The sequence below is a fragment of the Odontesthes bonariensis genome, chromosome 12 (assembly GCF_027942865.1).
Source record: "Odontesthes bonariensis isolate fOdoBon6 chromosome 12, fOdoBon6.hap1, whole genome shotgun sequence".
Taxonomy (NCBI): Eukaryota; Metazoa; Chordata; class Actinopteri; order Atheriniformes; family Atherinopsidae; genus Odontesthes; species Odontesthes bonariensis.
The window spans coordinates 18,576,380-18,596,592 of NC_134517.1; the positions used below are offsets into that span (position 1 = coordinate 18,576,380).

General features: G+C 42.1%; 1 protein-coding gene across 5 annotated transcripts in view; it reads right to left on the reverse strand.

Annotated features, from left to right (window-relative positions):
• Positions 1-20,213, reverse strand: part of myo16 (myosin XVI) — a 106,948-nt gene that overhangs the window by 12,674 nt on the left and 74,061 nt on the right. For all 5 annotated transcript variants that reach the window (XR_012772546.1, XM_075479463.1, XM_075479464.1 and 2 more), the window contains exons 24-32: positions 19,320-19,395; positions 16,181-16,377; positions 15,082-15,162; positions 13,703-13,908; positions 5,885-5,987; positions 5,093-5,189; positions 4,717-4,990; positions 2,255-2,637; positions 882-2,135 (exon numbers count right to left, since the gene is read on the reverse strand). Coding sequence is in view for 4 of the 5 variants with exons in the window: in XM_075479463.1 (XP_075335578.1) it covers positions 882-2,135; positions 2,255-2,637; positions 4,717-4,990; positions 5,093-5,189; positions 5,885-5,987; positions 13,703-13,908; positions 15,082-15,162; positions 16,181-16,377; positions 19,320-19,395 (2,671 nt within the window). In the remaining variant the exon portion in view is untranslated. The remainder of the gene's footprint in view (positions 1-881; positions 2,136-2,254; positions 2,638-4,716; positions 4,991-5,092; positions 5,190-5,884; positions 5,988-13,702; positions 13,909-15,081; positions 15,163-16,180; positions 16,378-19,319; positions 19,396-20,213) is intronic.

Genomic DNA, 20,213 nt, shown 5'->3' on the forward strand with positions numbered 1-20,213 from the left:
ATTGAATATTTACTGTCATAAGAGCAATGCAAAGTGATCTCTTTGTGGGTTTGATAACTCTGACCTAGGAACCCCCCTTGTCACTGCTTGTGTGTGACAAATATGTTTGACCTGGTTTTACAAAGGTCAGTGTTTGCATCAGTGTCACATGCGCTTTGCACTAAATGGAGTGCACTAAGCTACAGCACATAATAACCCAGTGAGAACATACTTACAGGGCAGGTGATGGCAAGTGGGCTGCACTAGCCAGCTTATTAGCCAACATGCTAGCAAGCAGTTGCAGCAGCCAAAGGGCACCACACTGGAGACTGTAACAAATGGGCTGTGGCAAGTAGGCCAGCAAGGTGGCAAGTTACAACAGCTGAATTAATACGACAGGCTGTAGCTACTGGTGAATCTCAACCCTTACTATTCAAATGCACAACATGTATCACATCGATCTATATCAACATACAAAACAAGGTAATTACTTATCTGTAGCCCACATGACCCCTGTTGCACGAAAGCTAATACACCTGAATACAATTAATCAACTAGCACAGACCAGGGTGAGCCTTTGATCATTAACCATTACAATCGACAACACATAATGGGCATTTGATCTTCTGCAAAAATGGAACCAAACACAGACAAAGCCCATCTGTACTGTTTACAAAACAACAAAAAGGAATAGTTATCTTCCCAATCCCAACAAACAAAAAAGGCCATGTGGTGGTTGGGCTCCGTCTATCAAGATTATCTCTACAGGAAGAAGATAAACCATTAATGTAGATGCACTGAGAAACAATGATTGGATTAAAAGGCAAAAACTATTGAGGGAATCTGTAAGAGAGCCCCTCTCTACTTGACTGGGTATGTGTGTGTGAGCAATGCTGACAGACCTCCATCTTTCATCTTCCGGCCAGATGTCGACTTCCTCAGCAGGCTGCGACCAGAGCTGAAGAGAGTGTTGAGCTCATCCAGGGGGCTGGTCAGGGGTCTACCATTGGCTGGGTTAAATAGCAGGGGAGATGATGAGCATGAATGGGCTCTACGTGGTTCAGGACGTGACATCCTCACAGGTGAGTATGGAGGTGGCTTTCCTAGTGGTTCCCCACCTGCCCTTTGTGAGGATGTTTTGGGGGAATCTGAACTCCCGGTAACAGATGCTGCTCGAGTAAGAGCCAAGAAGTTGGCCTCAGGTGGGAAGGGGAAGTGTGACGGGGGTCTGTAGGGAGGAGGCGGGGCACTTGGGGGAGGAGGTGGAGGTGGAGGAGTGAGTGGAGGTGTAGACTTCTTTTCTGGCATGAGGACAGTGAGGCTAGGGGAAGAGTCAGCCCTCTGGCGGGCAAACTGTGGGGACAGAGGGCTATCTGGGCCAGTGGCATAGTTTAGGTTTGTCTCAAACACCGGCAGCTTCTTTACCTCTAGAGGGGTGAGGGGTGACTCATCTGAAGCAGGAGAACAGGTGACAGGGGAGGGGGGAAACACTAGGAGAGGTGGGCGGTGTGGAAGCAAGTTAGGGAAGGGAGCAGGGATGTCACAGCCTCCATCTTTGCCAGGCTGAGTTTTGGGAGCTCCGCTATTACACATATTCTGTAACTGAGCTATGTCCAGAGCAGCAGTCAGCCCCATAGTTATTCGTTTGGTGTCCCCGCTTCGAGGAGGAGATGTCTCAAAGCCCACCAAGCCCAAGGTTAGAGCCTCCAGTCTGGCTGCCTTGGTGATAGCAGCAGCAGGAGTTCCACCATCTTCATGAGGGAGGTACTTCATCTCCTCATAAACAGCTTCCAAGTCTGCCTGTTCAGGGCTATCAGGGGGCTCCTGGAGGCTCCGAGCCCGTGGCTGGGACCCCATCATCTCTATGTATACGTCCTCTTCATCGCGGCCCTTATATAGGCTTAATGCTACCCCTTGTGGAGCATCTAAAGAGGCTGCTCTCTGCATCAAGCCTCCAAACCCTCCAAATACCCCACCGCGGGAAAGCAAGGCCAGCTTTACATCAGCGGGGCGCAGCTGGTGGAGATGGGGTGCTGCGGCATTAATCTCTTCATACGAGCCTGTCAGCTTAGTGTTGGGGCTGCGCTTGGGTTTGGGGGGTGGTACCTTTCTCATGGTTGTGTAGTCATCACTGTGGGGACGAGGCTTGGACGAGGCTGAGAAAAACAAAAACAATAAACACAGAGGAATCCAATGAAATATGTAAAAGCAGTAAGGCACAAAAAGATAGAAAACAGTCTCTTGGATGCTTTGGAGATAAGAAGAGGAGATGTACCTGCTGGGTCAGTGGGGGACAGATGGGATTTAGGGGGACTTCCAGCTGGTGAACCGTACCCCTCTGGTGTAGAGCTCTCTTTGACAGCCATTGCCAACCCTGCACTAACTGCTTCATAAGATGCACTCAGGCGGGTGTTAGGGTCCCTCTTTGGTTTGGGAGGAGGTTGTTTCCGAGGAGAGGACAGATTTCCGCTGCCTGCTGCGTCTTCATTGGTTTGGGCTACCTGCTGCAAGGCTGGTTTGATGGATGGACTGGCAGAGAACTTAACCATGTTCTCCACGGCGAGGGGGATGGGTACGGAGCTAGAACGAAAGTGGCGAATAACTCGACTCCCCCCGTTGACAGGGCCCTCGTAGACTTTCCCACTTTTCTCCACCATCCTGCAAACAGACAGAGAAAATAATTATAAGGAATGATTTAGTCTAAGACACTTTTTTTTCAAACAAAGACTTTCTTGTGGCGGACCATGTGTACAATCTCCAACATTTGCATCCGAAAAATGCTTCTTCCCAAAAACTGATAAATGCCCTTTTTCATCAAAATATTTATCTGATCCAGACTGAGTTGGTGATACGTTTAGATCATCAGTCAACTGAAAACCATATGCTCGCTTCAAGGATCATGCCAAAAAAATTCGAGCTGAAGGGGGCAGTGTGATGAACACAACCAAAGAGATTATGCTTTAAATCTTCTTGCAGTAATTGGATAACATCCAGTTTGATATTTCCTTGGATAATCTGGGTTAGCCATCTGTTACTTCCGTGAAAGCAGGCGGGGGGTAACTGAGCATGTGTGGAGGGGATCAGGGAAGGCATTTAAGAAACAAGCAAAGTAACGGGCTGAGTAGAAGAGAATGTAGGCATGCAATTGCCTTTTAATTCCCATTTACAATTCTTAAATACTTAAAATGTTGATTCCTCTCCCAGTCCCCGCCTCCCCGACAACCTCTCTCTCGTTAGTAGCCTCCCTCTGCTCCTTGTCTCCTGTCTGAGCAGCAGATGATACATGAGAAGTTACAACAATCCTGTGTGTATGTATGTATGTATGTATATATATATATATATATATATATATATCACATCTTGCTGTTGCAGTCAGTGCTGTGGGGTAACATTGCATTATACAGGTGCATTGATTGATTGTCAAAATTTACACGGGACAATTTATTTAGTTGCATTTGTTCAAGCTTTTTCAGCCACTGATTTGAGATGCTTTCAAGCAAAGTAACTAATGGGATTCACACCTAATTTGTCAAGAAATTTTGTGATGTTTGCATACGAGCCACCAATCATTGAGTCTCTATCATCATTGGTATTGACAAAAGCATTAATCAACACAAATGATATGGTAATGCTTTGTCTGCAAAGGGAGCAAGTTAATATTGAAATAAATGCTTTTATGATGCATTAAAATACGCACAAATTTTTGGGCTTACGGGTTGTGAAATTAGAAGTTTACCTTTCAAAATGAAGGTCATTTATATCGCGACATCTCCGAAAGAGCTTCTTATTACCCCTTTTTACATTTTTTTTTTTTTTTTTTAACTCAGCCCCTCGGGCCTATTCCATTTCCTCCAAGGGTAATATGCTATATGAGAATGACATGGAGACTGAAACTGTATTCCATAGGTGCAACACTATACAATCTGATAACGCAGCCCATTATCTGACTATCCATCATGAAGCTTACAATTAAAAGTCCCCAGCACACAGGTATAGAATGACATCATTAATCACGAAACGCATGCTGCGCAGACATGGGCACACACATGCAGAAACCCATGCACACATGATTATACACACACATGTTTAGAAAGGCAAATGATTCTTTCATATAGTCATAAATCTTGTGAATGACAGAAATTGTCGGCTGCTTGTTACTTTCCAGGGCCGAATGATACCACAGTTACCATAAGGTCATCATATTTACAAATGTATACCACACTGTAGTCAGTATTAAAAGTACTATTCTAGGAGGAGTGTGGTTTTGACTTATTATCGATTTATATTATTCTATTACAGCTTAAAGATGAGTGTGCCTGTTATTTGCTTAATAATCAGATTTCTTTGTGTGTAAAATGTCAGAAAATGGCCACCGAGGCTGGCTTGAAATTTTCCAAAACCAAAGATAAGTTAATCAAATCGCTTTTACTCAACCAAGAGTCAAAATTTTGATCCGTTCATTTTTTTTCCTTTTCTTGAAAACAACTAATAAAATTTCTCGATTATTGAAGTTTTTTCTGGTCAATTTTCTGTTGATTGACTACTTGATTTATGGACAATTTGATACAGCTCTACTTATTGACCAGGTGGAAATCTATCCTTAATCAATTGAAAAAAACTTGGTAAAAACCTACCTAAAACCTAAAGAGATGGCCACAATGTGAACAAAGAAATCCCAGTCATGAATTTCTGCCTTCAGATTAAAAGTGTGAATTTGTGTCGGATTTTCTAATTTACCTCCTGACCGGCTGATCCTCCTCCTTGCCCACTGGTTCGGGCCTCTCCCCGAGCGGTGGGCTGCTGCTGAGGATATTGAGCAGGCTGTTGCCATGGCAGCGCAGACGGTCGCTCTCTCTCGCAATGTCGGATGCATTTTGGATGACCAGCTGGTCGTAGGTTCGCAGCCCCATGTCTTCCGTTCCCTGCAGGAAACGCTGCACACTGCACTCCTCTTTGTGCTGTGATGACAACCTGTGATGGACCCGCTGTCTGGCCAGCCAGCCGCGAACCACTGAGTCGTCAGAAGTAGATGAAGATGAAAACATCACCAGTGTCAGAGAATAAGACAAATCATAAAAGAACACGCTGGCTGTTGGTTTACTTTGGATATTACCTTTCTGGCAAGTGATGATCTTTTTATGAAGCTGGTAGCAGCGGTCGTTGAGCTGGTCTGCCTGCCAGTATCTTAGAAACACTTTACTGCTCCCCATCTACACATTCACGCACAAACAAAAGAGCAATCTGTTCAACATACGAATACATATGATTGTTCATTACACTTCCATTCTCATCAGTTTCAACAAGTAGCAATCGGGCCCGGTGAAGATGTTTTCAGTTGGAAAGTGTGTGGTAGTTTAGACGTAATGATGTAGAAATAATTTATGATAATGTGGGGGGGTGGAGTTTCAACAGGGTGTGGGGATTTGCATATTGGCAATCCATTCATTTTCTGGGCTCAAAGGTCATTTGAGGGGGTGGGGGGGCAATAGAGGTCACGCTATACAAGGTGCATGGAACTGTGAAGGTGACATACCTCTACTGATCGCACTATTCACAGCAACAGAAGCTACATGTGGAGGTAGGGTGTGTGTGTCTGTGTGTGTGTGTAAAACAGGCCTGCGTGAAAACTGTCTGCAGGGCATTGTGTGGGAGTGTGTATGCGTGTGTGACCTGCAGGGTCATGCATTCAGACACAACAGCAGTCGGGCAGACAGGACAGAAAGGGGGGGTGGAGGGGTCCATGCTGGGTGTGTGTGTTTGAGTGCGTGCGTGTGTGTGAGCAGAATTATGATGAAGCTGGACAGCTGGAACGAGCTGTCAAGATTCCATGGGATCTTTCAAACAGAAGGTCAGGGATTATTTCATTTGGCAAATCTTTTGTTACTGATGGAGGAAACAAACACACCTGCCATCCTTGGAGTTTTGACTGCTGAAGAACTGAGCGACATTTCTCCTCTGCTGACAATTTCTTCTTGTCTCCCAAAGTCGGGACCACAAGGTCTTTATATCTGAGGACAACAAAGAAAACAACAGACATCAGAGCTACAGAGATAAACCTGCTGAGTTGAGAAATTCAGATGAGACGTAGTGACCGCCTCTTTTGGAAACAATGGGTTCAAAGGTCGCCGGGGTTATATAGCCAAACAGCATCTGTTCCTATTGGCGTTGTTCTGGGCAATGATTGCTATGAATAGTCAGCTGGATTGAGTCAGAGGTTTGTTTGTGACGGGATGGTGGAGGAGACCATGAGGTATTAGCCCTTTAAAACTGCAGATGTTTTTGTGCAAAATGTTAGCGCTGATGTGTATACATGGACAAATGATGAGTGTTCGTGTGACAGCAGATGGCTTTTGTGGAAAAACTTGCTCATTCGAACAACTTGACTGGTTAAAGAAAATGTAACTGAAGTAAAAAAAATTAAAAAAAAAAAGATTTCTCTCAAAAGTGGCTCATTTTAAAGGGCTGGTTGATTAAACACATAGCCTTAAGTGTAATTATAACGGTTGAAAATTCAGCAAATGAAATCAACATGACAAATGTGCTAAAAATGGAATGTAATCAGCAGCCAAAAACATTGTTTGGTTGGTGGTACTGATGTGGGTGTGTTGTAAATGTTCTATATGCACTGCACTGATCGCTCAAAGCATTACCACCACAGCCAGCTGATAAATCTTTTGTTCAGAGATCAACAGCTGTAATTATACTTGTGACAAAAAAAATACAAAAAGGAAGAATTGTGCAGTAACTACATTCCTACATTACTATTAATACTGTAACCTATATTACTGATTTAAACAAAGATGGAGTCAGAGTTGCAATATAAATAGAAAAAAAAGGGGCTTTTTCCAATTTTTTTTCCCTCTGCTTGACCTGCCATTGTAGTAATGCATTACTGATATCATTAATGGCCCCTCATTATACCTGTAAAGCCATGAAAGTGAGCTGCACGAAAACAACAGGACTGTGTAGCTGAAATGGAATAATGAAATGTATTATTTTCAATCATTTACACCTGTGGTTCTTCTATTGTCAGAATGTTTGTGCGTAAAATGGCTTACACTATGTATAAAGAAACATAAACATAAGAAATGCTTTCATCCATAAAATATTAGAGGTGATCAAGAGCTCCTAAATATTACTACAATTATATACTTGTACTTTTCATGAAAGGTAGAAGTATATTGGCATACATGAGAGGTGTACATATGTCACCTGCCTTTATTGCTACGCCACATTAAAACCAATGTCTGAAAGACCATTCAGACATTGATTTAGAAATATACTGAGGGGTATTTAGGAAAGGTAACAGTTTATTCTGTACGATCGCCAGCAATAATGACCTTTTCTAAATTAGATTGAAATATTGGAGAAAAACAAAACACCGTTTACAAATCCCATTTTGTCGGCGAGCGCTCCATGTGCTCTGTTGTCCACGAGGCAGAGCCTGCTGATGATGTCACACATGTGATGAGGCAAACATAACAAGCAGGTGGCTGGAAACATAAACCACTTGTGTTGTCAATAGTGAGTAAGTGAGTTCACGTGAATGCTGGATATGTTTGATTTGCTGAACTGGGGTCTGTCTGAACTCTGCCTAACCCTTTTTCTTTATGGTAATACCAGCCCAGTAGACGACTCACGCTCTCCCCTTGAGCCCATAAAACACAAAGGAACTCTGTAAAACCGTGGCCTCTCCTATGAGGATATGAAAACCATCGATGGTCCCTCATTTTACAAGACCCAAGGGGCTTTGTGTGGATTCAAGGAAGTGAAATAACCCCTTTGATACAAGTTTATATGGTGGGCTACACGGCACCAACATCATTCACTTTGACCAAATGGCCATCATTGGTCACTATATTGGTCACTATAACTTAACAAATGTGGTAATAGCAATATACCTGCAATTCAAATGCTCCCTTCCTCTCTGTAGATGCTTTCGCACAAACCCTGATGTGCCTCATAATCTACAAGCTTTGCTTTGTCATAGATTTTCAGACAGAGTAGTCAGGACTGAATTACGCATACTATCTACAGATAATTTAATAACCCTAAAAAAAAAGACCATCAAATGAACATAATAAGAACTCGCTTGGAAACGAGCCAAAAAAAATATATGACATACTGTATATGCTTGTGATTCATGTTACTGGCATGCTCTTCAAATACAGTCTTTCCCAAACTTCCCTTTCATTAAGGACAAAGGAGAGTAATACACCAGAAGGCTTGGATTTGAAGGCAAACAAAGTTCAAGTGGCTGTATTTGACCTTACACATTGGTAGAAAAATAAACCCGGTCACAAAACACATAGAGTATCATAAAAGACAAATAAAAGCAACAGTGAAATAGACTTCCACATAAATCACTCCGGTTACCAGGACACTAATGTAATTCGCTTCAGGCAGCCACTATGACTTACTGAAGAGGCCTGCATGGCTCCCGGGTGCAAGTGTATTAGTGTACACACACTGGTCGTTTTATGTTCAAGAGCATATAGTAACGTCAAGATTAATAGTTGATATATAGGCCTGTCATTTAGATTAGTCAAGGGTCAGGACCTGCTCTGAAGGAGCGACAAGAAAGAAAGAAGGAACAAAATAGGAAGAAAAAAAAAAGAAAAAAAAGATTTAATTGGTCTGTCCATGTGAAGAAAAAAAAAACATGGATGGGGAGAAAAACTGAAATAAAAAAAGTGAAAGAAATGGAGAATAACAGGATCTGCTCTGAAAGAGGGAGATGAAAGAGAAAAAAAATGGTAGTTCAGAAAAGAGGATGTGAGGAAGGGATCCAAATTTAAGTGTGAAAGAGCTCTGTGAAGACAGAGTAGTCCAGCCCCGCTCCCTTGGCTAAAGCTTTGTTTGTTTATTGGCCCCGTCTGTGCTGAGCCCAGCGGAGGAGAGACGGAGAGATGTATGACACTTGGACCGGGTGTTACTGGTGTTTCTGGGAGCTGCAGTCACTTAAATTAAGCTCGGCTTTAGTGTACAGGCAGTGGCTCCCAGCAGACCCTCACCCCCCCAAACACACACATACAGTCCATTATGTATGAACACAACAAACATGTATAAATATACACACAAGTTATGTAATGCATTATGTTTAATGCATACTGGTAACTTTTCAAAAGGAAATACAATATTGCAATTAAAAATGTAGTTACTACTTTAACTGGCACAATGTTAGCATAGGATTTCTGGGATTCTATTAGTTTTGTTAGGAGGTAGATAGAAGAAAAGTCTCATATTTGATGCACAATGACATTAAAGTGGCTTTGAATTGATGTCACATCATCTCAGCTGGCTCAAACTGTACATAAAAATGTGTTGCCTTGAGAGTTGCCAAGTGACTGCCTAACTAGTCATTTGTACAACTGAACTACCAGCAATTCAAATATTGTTCATTATACAAAGAAACATAAATTATCAAAACCGATACATAATGTTAAGGTATATTTCTTTCATTGAGTGATGTAAATGGAAAGCACATAATTGCAGCCTTATGTCACATATAACATAACACCTTCTCAAATCACAACAGGAGACTTATGAACAAAAGTACCTTGATCCATTAGCATGTTTGTTTGTTTATATCACTATGGGGTTCATATTGAGTTCAGGGTTTGACAAGCAGCCTTTGCAGCATTGGGAGGGGGATGAGTGGAGGCTGGTACTCACCACTTCAGACCGGCTATTGTCCAAAGTGTATTTTGTGCTACGGTGAATAAAATTCTTCATGAAATTCTAGGTTCATCTTTGTCCTGATTGCTAAAGCAGTTACTAATTCCATATTACTTCCCTTAACACCCCTCTCACTTGTTCTCCAGGTTGCATTTCGCATCCATGTCCGTTTGTTATGTATTTTGTCATAATTAGCATGTGAAGACTTGAAGTTAAAAAATATTTTGTGAGGTTGTTCGTTTCAGAATAAATCAAATTTCGATAAGTGTCACATTTATGAGAGCAGGATTAATGTGAGCCCTTGACATTTGACCATATAAAACTATGGAGCTCATCCCAAGTGGCCATTTGTGCCAAGAATGAAGAAGTTTCAGTGATGGCCAAAACTGCGTACAGTGACCATTAAAATCTAAGTTTACACTCAAATCTTAGTGAATATGCATCAGACCAGATTCAATTTTGTGGCATACCAAAATATCAAGTTTCATCGATGTACGAGTCCACCTTTTGGCAATGACTTCCGGCCTGTGCATTACAATAGTGTAATTGAATTCACCTCAGCCCATTTCTGACTGGTTCATAAAAAACACACACATTCTCTCCTGTTGGAGTCACGCCGCCAGCATTCCTCCTCACCCACCGTGTACAGCAACGGTTGCATTTCTTGCTGGAAACCCATTGGCCTTTTTGGTGATAGGTTATCTGATTGTCACACATGCTACTAGACGAGATAATCCTCCAACACGTGTTTGCCTGAAACTGTATCAAAGACTCGCATTCAGTACTGGACATGCACAAACACATGCTCACATCCACATGCGTCTCAAGAAATGGGGCCAAAAAGCTTAGAATCAATAAATAACTAACTAAAAGAAATTAGAAAAAGGTGCAAATCTACATCTGTTAAATTTATGATTGGACTGTCTCTCTTAAGCCTGATTCTTACTCGGCGCAACCGCGCAACTGTTCTGGCTCGAGAACCATTATTGACGTCATCGAAAGCGCCAGCCCCTTCACAGGTCCTTCAGCTCATAAGCGCAGTTTGCGCCGAGTATGCGTCACATTTGCAGTTCTCTCCAGACCAGCGGGCGTCAGCAGAGGCTGGCACATCTGATGCGGATGCTGAATGAATTTACTCTGGGTGTAGAACTGTATATGTATCTCAGAGCTAAGCGGCTGCGGCAAAAACAGAAGAGAAGGTGGAATGTTCGTTCTTTGCAACAAGACGAACTTTGTCAAACGTTGTCCTTTGGGACAACGTAGTCCCAGTGTAACTTCATAGACGTGTCGTACAGATGTTTGTAGAGGCGCACCCTCTCGGTCACCGCGGTCTCTGCAGTGTTCATGTTTCCTTTCTCTTGGTCAGCTGTTTCCGGTTGAGCTCGCGCGAAGTCAGAAAAAAAGTTGTGTGCGCGCCCTTGCGACGCGCGAGGATTTTTTTAGCTTGCGACGAGGGGCGTGGCGGAATTTAGGGTCACGTGATCGTTTGCGCCATTTGCGACCAGCTAGTAAGAATGGGTCAAAGCGAGGTTGCGCCGAGTAAGAATCAGGCTTTAGGAGAGCACATTAGGCTTTTATAGTGCATTATGTTTAAATAAAAAGATAGCATAGACATTATAGGAGAGTTTTGGATTTATTGACTTAAGTTTATAAATCTCTGCTTTGACAGGTGGCGATATGCCCCCTTTCAGCTCCAGTTTGCAATAGACCAAACAAATTAACAAACAATTCCCTTGATGACGAATTGGTACTATGGTGAGCAGTAAATTGGACAGAGTTACATCCCTATACATTTTGTAGGTGCGTACAACGAGATGCACACTATCCGTTGTGACTATTCTGCGTTTACTGGCTTCTTTTTCTTCCGTGTACGGGCTTCCTCCGTTTCGAATAGAAGCTGGGGATACGAACTGTGGAGTATGCGTAGAGCACCTTGACCAGTTTGAGTCCAACACACACACACACACACACACACACACACACACACACACACACACACACACACACACACACACACACACACGTGCAGGAGTGTTTGATTCTCAAACACATTATCTGGGTGTGGTAGTCCGACTATGAGGAATTCCTTTTAACATGATGTCATGTTTACGTGCATCTTAAAAGTCCGGTTTTAGTTGAACTGACAAAATAGTTTTCCAACATCTATGTTAGTTTAGAGGTATTTTTAAAGAATAAAATATTACAACCTTCACAAAGCTAAAATTTAATCCAGGGCTGATGTGTTTGTCTGTACTAGTTTTAACTTGTTCCAAACAAACAATGTGTTCTGTAAGGCCGATGGGGTTTTCATTTCTTAGTGACACGTCAGTTCATTTGGACTTCCTTCCATAAATCCTATCGCTTGTTTCCCCCAAAGGTCTGGCCACAAAGCTGGTTTCTTTTTAATCCATTAACTTATTAAGTATTACTTACAAGTCCACTTTAAAAAAAGAATTCAGGACTACATACCAGATAACAATGTGAATAATAGTCTTTGCTTATCTTTGGTAATAAGAAGCCCACTTCCCCACCTTAAAAATCTTTAGTTGTGAAACATCCTTGTCTTCTTTTCACTGAACTTTGGTACATGAGGAAATGGCATTTAGAGGCCAGTAATGTTGTGTGTGTGTGTGTGTGTGTGTGCGCGTGTGTGTGGTGATGTGATAATATTTACAGCAGAGTAGTGGAAACTTTTGCGGGATTGAGGGGGTCATTTGACCAGCTTTGTCGTCTCTTATTATCTTGCAGGAATGCTCATGTTAATCCCTTTATCCTCAAAAAGAGAGAAAGAAAAGAGACTGAAAGTGAAATCCTGTCAGTGCTGAACTGGTTCTCAGAAACGCTAGAACAAGGAGCGAAAAACCAAGAGTAGCCATTTTCACACACGGACTGGAGTCTTGAAATGTTGTAAAGACGCTCCGATGCAGCAGCCTGAAGTAGAGCGCAAACGTCCACAGCATTTGCTCCAGACCTCTTGATGACATTTTTCATCCAGTCCACAAGTGTCCATGAGTGTGTCAGGAAAATAATGGGACACGTTTGCTGTAGATACTTTTTTTTTTGTTGAGAGTTTGTCCTTTCCCGCTGACCTGCATACTGCTTTCCACTCGCTCCCCACTTTGGGGATACGTGCAGATGCGTGCAGTAGTCGAAACAACTCGAGAAGGATCCTCACCTGCTACTCCCAACTTATATTAAAGAGAACACAACTATTTCCTCAGCTTCATTTCTGTATCACATGCAGCCTCCTGCGTCTTATAAACAGCCATTCCCCCACACTCACTCCCTCGCAATTCCAGGCAAGGAGAGCGCTTCTCCAGCAGAAAGCCCCCCACTGTGATGTGCATGTGTGAAAAGCAACCGTGGAAAAAGTCTGCAGCAAAGGAAAATCTCCAATGGTCACATGTAAAAATATCTTGTGCGAGGACAACCTGACACACCAAACGGGCTAAATGGGATTGTGCTCTTTTCCAAAGAGGCAGTAAGATAGTAAGCCTATGAAGAAAGCAGCTCATGGGGAGTAACAGTTTCAAAAACTCAGTCTAGAACACCGCGACCTTTCACACAACTGAATGGTAAACGCTTGTATGTCAGGCTGCCTTAGGAAATGTGATACTGACATTTATCAAAAGTTATGGTCTCCCATAATCGTTAAAAAAGACATTCTAAGTCAAACTGCACCTCGAAACAAAAAAAAAGGCTGCCGTGACTTTTCGCTGTAGCCGTCTGCGTGTGAGTGTTTTGTCCTGTGTAATATGCCCACGCATTCAACGGCACATGCTGTCAAACGTTCAGCTTGCTTTGACCCGCTGGCCCTGTCATACCTAACGTGACAGAGACCACAGTGACCCGCTGAGAGCATAATGTATCTGAACGACTGAGAGCAGGGGGACAGAGCAATCAATCATCTTTAAGACCGTTTCTTTAAAGAAGATGCCGGGAGACGAGAAGCGATGAATCACACAGAGACAGAACTGGACTTTAAGAGGACAAGTTTTGACAGTTGAGCTGCACTCTTTATTACACGACACGCTCGGGGACTCACCTGCTGAGGAAGCCTGGAAAGGACAGGCGGACAGGGTATCCGTAACGGATCACGCGCACCATCTCAAGTACTCCAATGTACTGCAGCTGGGCAGACACATGGAAGCTATCAAAACTGTCGGGCTGACCAGTGGAATTGGGGCGCACACACTCCACAAAGTGGGGAGTACAAGTCTGCAGTTTACTCATCAACTCTGACAGAGAGTTCTAAAAGAGGGGAAAGAGAAAGGAAGTACAATCAGTGGCACTGATTGGTGATTTTACAACAGAATAATCAAGAATGCTACTCATGAACCTATATTAGTGTATAGCAAGCACGGCAGAAGGGAAGGAAAGGCCCATGTTGCATTTCTATTGAGTCAGATTACACTGTAGTTAGTGACAAAAGTGGTCTGACTTTTGGGTGTGCGTCTTTCCTCTGGAGGCAGCAAAACACAAAGAGCTCTTTTCTTTATCTGAGGGTGTGCGAGAGAGCTTTTCTTCAAACCCTGAATTCAAAGATACCGCATCCAAGGTCATACCGACATTTGCGTAAACACTTACATCTGTGTTTTTGCCTCTCCTTAAAATGACATCAGTCCACAGATTGATCTGCTTAGCCTTAGTCACAATACTCAATATATAACCCTTCATCTCTGAAAACCACAATCAGCATTCACATTACCATCCTCTGCAAATGTGCGCATACACACACGCACACACACACACACACACGCACACAAACGCGTGCGCACAGAACACAGTGGCTGTTGTTCATTGTTCATTCATTCATTCATGTGGAGGGCTTCATGTTTGGCTTGGTACAGCATCATTCTTCAGCCCACTTTCTCTTTTGCTGCCATTCCCTCAGGGGCTCTTTGACCACAAATCCACAACTGATTGTGCAACACACTGGTTTCATTCAGACCAAAGGTACTGCTTCTCTGAACCACATTTCAGCTCTCTTGCGTCACTAGCGGACACCGAACTGCTTGCTGCTAAGTGACTATTATTGTTGCTTTATATAGTTATGAAATCACAGCACCCTACACTGAGTAGGTCTTAGGGTTCCACTGTTGCAAAGGCTGTGAGGACTACTATGAGTGATACAGTAACTAGAGTGATTGCTTGAGATAAGAATCAAATGAAACACACAGAAATCAGAGTCTCAACAAACAGCATGTTTTTATAAACGTAAGATTAGATCCAGATGCCTAGAGTTAACTAAGGAAACATATTCAGAATAATGTCCAGGGCAACGCAGACACACTGGTTTTGCCTCTTTCATAACAGTTAACCCCCAGCTTTATGCAGATGACATGCATACATAAAAAGTAAGGACCCTAAAGCCAGAAGATTTGGAAGCTTTCCATCATTCCTGTAATTGGGAATAGTTCATACCCTCAGCTGGACGCCAACTGTGATGGGTCCACAGCGCTCCAGTCGTTGGAGGAAAGAGCTCGAGCCTTTTTTTTTTAAGATCTGGCAATGAAAAAAAGAAAGAAAAAAAAATCATCATCTAGCTAAGCATCTTACTCCAAGTAGCCACTGAGGAATATAGAAAATGATCTCCACGCATTATTATCAAATTTGACTGTGGCATTAGGTGGAAGTGGTATCTTGGAGTCTGTGTGCGGCATTTGCAGTCCCAATAAATAGTCCCACGGGGGAATTTAGGTCTTGGTTCAGTTTTTTTATGCTTTAAAGCATTTTAGTGTGTTATAATGGTGTTTTTACAGTGTTACACAACTATGTAACAATATTACCAAATGTTGCCGTATAAGGCTGCTGGGACAGATCAGGGAGGTGAAAGGGGCCTTATGTAAGCCGTTGCTCTAGATGGCTAATGAGCCACACAGACAGCAGAAAGGAGCTCCTGGAGGTTACACAACCAGACAGGCTTCTCACTCATATGTGCATAACTACACTGTATTTTTTAAGACACTAAAGAAAAAAGGAAGAGTGAGGCCCAAAGAAGTGGATGAAACACTGAAGAAGGGAGCTGGTTAAGATCATTGTTATTTTGGTGCGTCATTTGTCTTAATGATTAAAAAAGTGTACAGGCACACTCGTACCCTAACTTATTATGCATGTGTGTGCATTCCTGTGAGTTTTTTTTTTTTAATTGTTATCTCATATGATTGTACAAATAAATGCATTTACTAGAGGTTTATTTATAGATGTGCGGTGGAGAGTAGCTTACAGTGGACATATTTTTTTCTAAAAATACTGTCCCAGTTTTTCCATTGATGGTCACAGCAGTCAGTTGCCAGTTGGAACAGATAGCTCCTGACCTCTCTGTCAGATATTTGTTCAGCTTCCACAACAGTCTGATCAATGAACTTATGAGTAAATGTTTAACTACAATCTGCTGGCCGAGCGCTGAAGATATTTTCATTGGACAAAAAAAAAAAAAAACTTGTCCTGAAGTTGGATGAAGGTATTGAATGTGCAGCTCAACAGCAGACTTCAGCAGCCTACAGTGAACAGCATACTTTACCTTAGTAAGATCACGGTACCTCCGGGGCTGTTGGGGGATAGAGGTGGCATTGACAAGGGAGGCTGATGGCATCCTGTGGAGCAACAAGGCTGCTTTGGGCCCTCTCAGCCCTATGCGGCCCTGGGCTGCTGATACCAGAGAACCGGTCTGAGTCAGCTTGGACTGGAAAAGCTGCTGGAGTAACACGCTTTCACTGGCTGCTGGGCACAAAGCACACACATGCGGAAAGAAGAAAATAAGGGTAAAAGAAGGAACGGCATTGGTGGAGAAAGAGGGAGGAGGACAATTTGCAGAAGAAGAATGAAAAGAAAAAAGGAACAAAAAGCAGAATTTAACCAAGCAGGGAAAGAGGGATGACGGAGAGTGGGAGAAGGGAGGATGCATAGAGTTAGGCTTGCATGTAAACAATCAGCGAGGCAACAAGAGGGGGTGGACCATGTCACTCTACAACACGTGGAGCAGCCCACAACAACAATGAGCTCATTCAGAGAGTCAAACAACATGTGTGCGAAAGTGGGTGAGTGTTTCTCATATAAAAGGCTAAGGCAGAAAAAAAGGGATGTGCAGAGGATGATGGCAGGTAGGCAGAGTAAGGAAAGAAAAACAACAAAACTCCAGAACTTATTTTAACACTTCACTACCCACAGCTCCAAGGGGTGACTGTCTTTTAATTTTAAGCCATCAGTGGTGCAAAAGTTTATGACAGTGGAGTTGTTTTGATTCTTATTCATTCAAAAATAACACCGTGGAGGTGTCTGATTGGACCCAACATGACAACATACACAGCGTGACACAAAGAATGAAATACAGTAGGTGCCAACGCAGTCAAGAAACAATTCTACTTGAACGGTGTGAGAAGTTTAATACTTGATAGTTTAGTCATGCAAATTAATGGCATGATTTTTAAAACCATACCCACTATGATTTTAAGTGGCAGCAAGGGGGGAAAAGATAAAGAGAAGTGTTGTAGTCGTCGTGTCGGTCATGTGAACATAAGAGGTATCACAGCCACAAAGAGTTCCACTCAACAATCCAGACACTTTTCAACAAACATGAGGAAATATACTGCAAGAGTTCAGGGTCTGAGATAAAAGTTAGAGTGTTAAGATTTGAAGAAAGGAAACCAAAAAAATTGGGGTCAGAGCTTGGTAAATGCAAACACTATTATATACTTTGAAATGACATGGATTGAAAGAAAATGAGACGGGTGGTAGGCGATGTTGGTAGAAATGGTGCTCGTAGGCTTCACGAATATCATGAGGAAGATGGATCAGACAGATCTGCCTCAACACTTCTCAGGCACCTCTGCCACACAATCTATAATAGGAGGGCCATGACAGCACATTTCTGCATTTTAACACCGTGTGTTTGTTGGCCATAAAGTGGCTAATGTTTCTATTACCTGTCTATTTGGTGGTTGGCAAACTCTTTTTTTTTTTCTTTTTTTTGTATTTACTGGCTGTTCCTTGATGTGTTCTAAGTAAGGGTGAAAAGTGGCCTTCCTATGTAACTAAAAGCTGAAATTTTCTCAGGAAGCACTTTCATTTGAGTTTGATTTAAATTATGAAAGGGCAGTGGGAAGATTTTACTGTAGTCAAGACACCAACCATTGCTGCTAGAATCCATTCTGCTAATAGTCCAGAGAGACTAGCATCCCGCAAAATCTGAAAAAGGACCATCAATTAATTTCTCTTGTTTCTGTATTGAATTGAGTTTTGAATAAGCCATTAAGATTATGGTGTAATGTCCAAACCAGATTGGCGCTGCCAACCTTGCTGACAAAACTTTTGTTATTTCCTCAGTAGAGCAGCTTAGCCAACTCAAAAGTGATTAATATATGTGTAAATCAAGCTAAATCTGTGTTGCTGGCAGCAAGAGTGTAGGCAACAATAATTAGGCACAACTATAGGCCAGTGAAACCAAATACCCACTTTATTACTTTGTGATATAAATAACCCCACAAAAATAGTAAAACCCTTGTTTGTTTGGCAGTTGCACATTGCAAGACTATTATAGCTAATTCTAGCATTAGCTTTTATCACGTGTGAATAGTCCAGAGCTGTGTGGATTGAAATGCTGCAGAACCATCAGAAATTCAGCTAAATTTAAGAGCCTTTTGGAACCAATAAGCATGGACTGGGTTACTGTAAGTGTTTCAACATGTCATTTGTACAGATTCAGAGCCTATGTTCTCTCTTTGGCCGGCTGATTTTGCTGGGAACTTTGTCCTCTAGATCCAGGATTGACCTTTTTTGATCTCATGATCTGCTCTTCATCTTGTTAAAGTGCCCTCTCATTGTGTTGCTCCCTGGCTGGAGCAAAGCGCTCAAATGTTAGGTGGTTTACAGGGCACTCCGTGACTGAGAAGCTGCTGAATATTCAGCAACATTCTCATTCAGGACTGCTATTTCAAAGTTTTTTCATTCATAACGCCATGAATAACACCAAAATGAGGATATAGTTGGTACATGTTTAGACACATTACTTTAAAGAGAATCAAAGAAGCTCAATTGCATGTACTGATAGTCTTTCAGTCATGTTTCACATAAATTTTTAGAATCTTAGTAAGATATTAGATTTTTCCAATCTACAAACAATACAAGAATTAAAGAGAAGTGGTCACAGCAACTATGAAGAAGTAGTAGTTTCTTATTTCTCAACGTTGTTTTTACTTATTTTAAAAAAACGTTTTTTTATCATAATGACTGATGGGGGGGGCAAACAAAAAACAAACAAACACTGTATGTGTCTGTGTGTGGATGAAAGGCAGCGATGCATCGACCTGTCAGACAGAGGGATAACAGCCAAGCATGAGTGAAGGGCTAGCCTTTAGAAGATTAGCTTCATCATGGAAATTATAGCAATTAGGCTGCTCGACGTAAGACTAGGCTGGCAGTCACACAACGACTGCTTGTGTCCTGCTAGCCACAACACCCCACATCTGGCAACTTCTATAGACAATATACACACAGACGGTGTCTGCTGCATATGGCGTGAAACGCACACATACAAACCCAACCATACTTAGACAAGAAGTGTTTTTGTGTGCTGCTTGTCTGAGACAAGAGTGCATCTTTGTGTTCAAGTGGGCTGTGACGCCACAATGCGGTCATACGTGTGTAACTCATTGAATACTTACACTTCATTGTAAACAGGAGATTCTGAGGAAGGGAGTCCTTGTTTTTTGTCAGAGATCCTGTGAGGTCATATGAAATCTGGTAGGAAAACAAATCACACAAAGACACTCACATTTATAATTCGCAAAAATGCTCAAAATACAAATTTACTTTATAAATACACAATTAGAGCTGCGATATGTGGAAAATATTTACAACGTTTTCTAGCACGAGGCTGCTGACCTGACAACAGAGGTTAAATTTTTCTTTTTTTTTTTTCACTTGCTGTCACGACACATATTTCAATAAATGAGAAATTCTGCCAACTAGTATCATTAAAAAACATTGATACTTCATGTATATTTGATGATATATTGTCATTCATTATTGCAGCCTTTCTCGTGCTCTCCCTCTGAACACATGAGCAAATATTAAGAGATTACATTTATCAAAGTGAGATAATAAACCTTGTGTGTCCTACATTAAGCAAAAATAGAAAAAAAGTTAGATAAGCCAAAAACACTGTATGTCGCCGAGGGGAGATCGTGAGCTGAAATGTAGATTTTTTTTTTCAGTTCAAAATGCAAATGTAACGGGTCTGTAAGAATATTGTATGCCTGAAGCCTATCTTTTATTTAAGCGGTAACTTGCTGACCTTTTCTGAAAATGACTTCAAATATATAACACTTTGTTCCAGTCAAAACAATACTGAAAGAACAGCGGGCGTGTCAACAAATGGCGGGGATTGCTTGGCCGCGAAATGAGTAAAAAACAGAAGATCCCACACGACAAGCAAGCATTTCAAATGCAGAAGCGTTTTATGCAGCTTTTTGCAAACGTAACCCTCATGGTGTACATTGTATATGATGTAGCTTGTGTTTTACATGGCGATCAACAGTATTGCGGTTGATCACTGC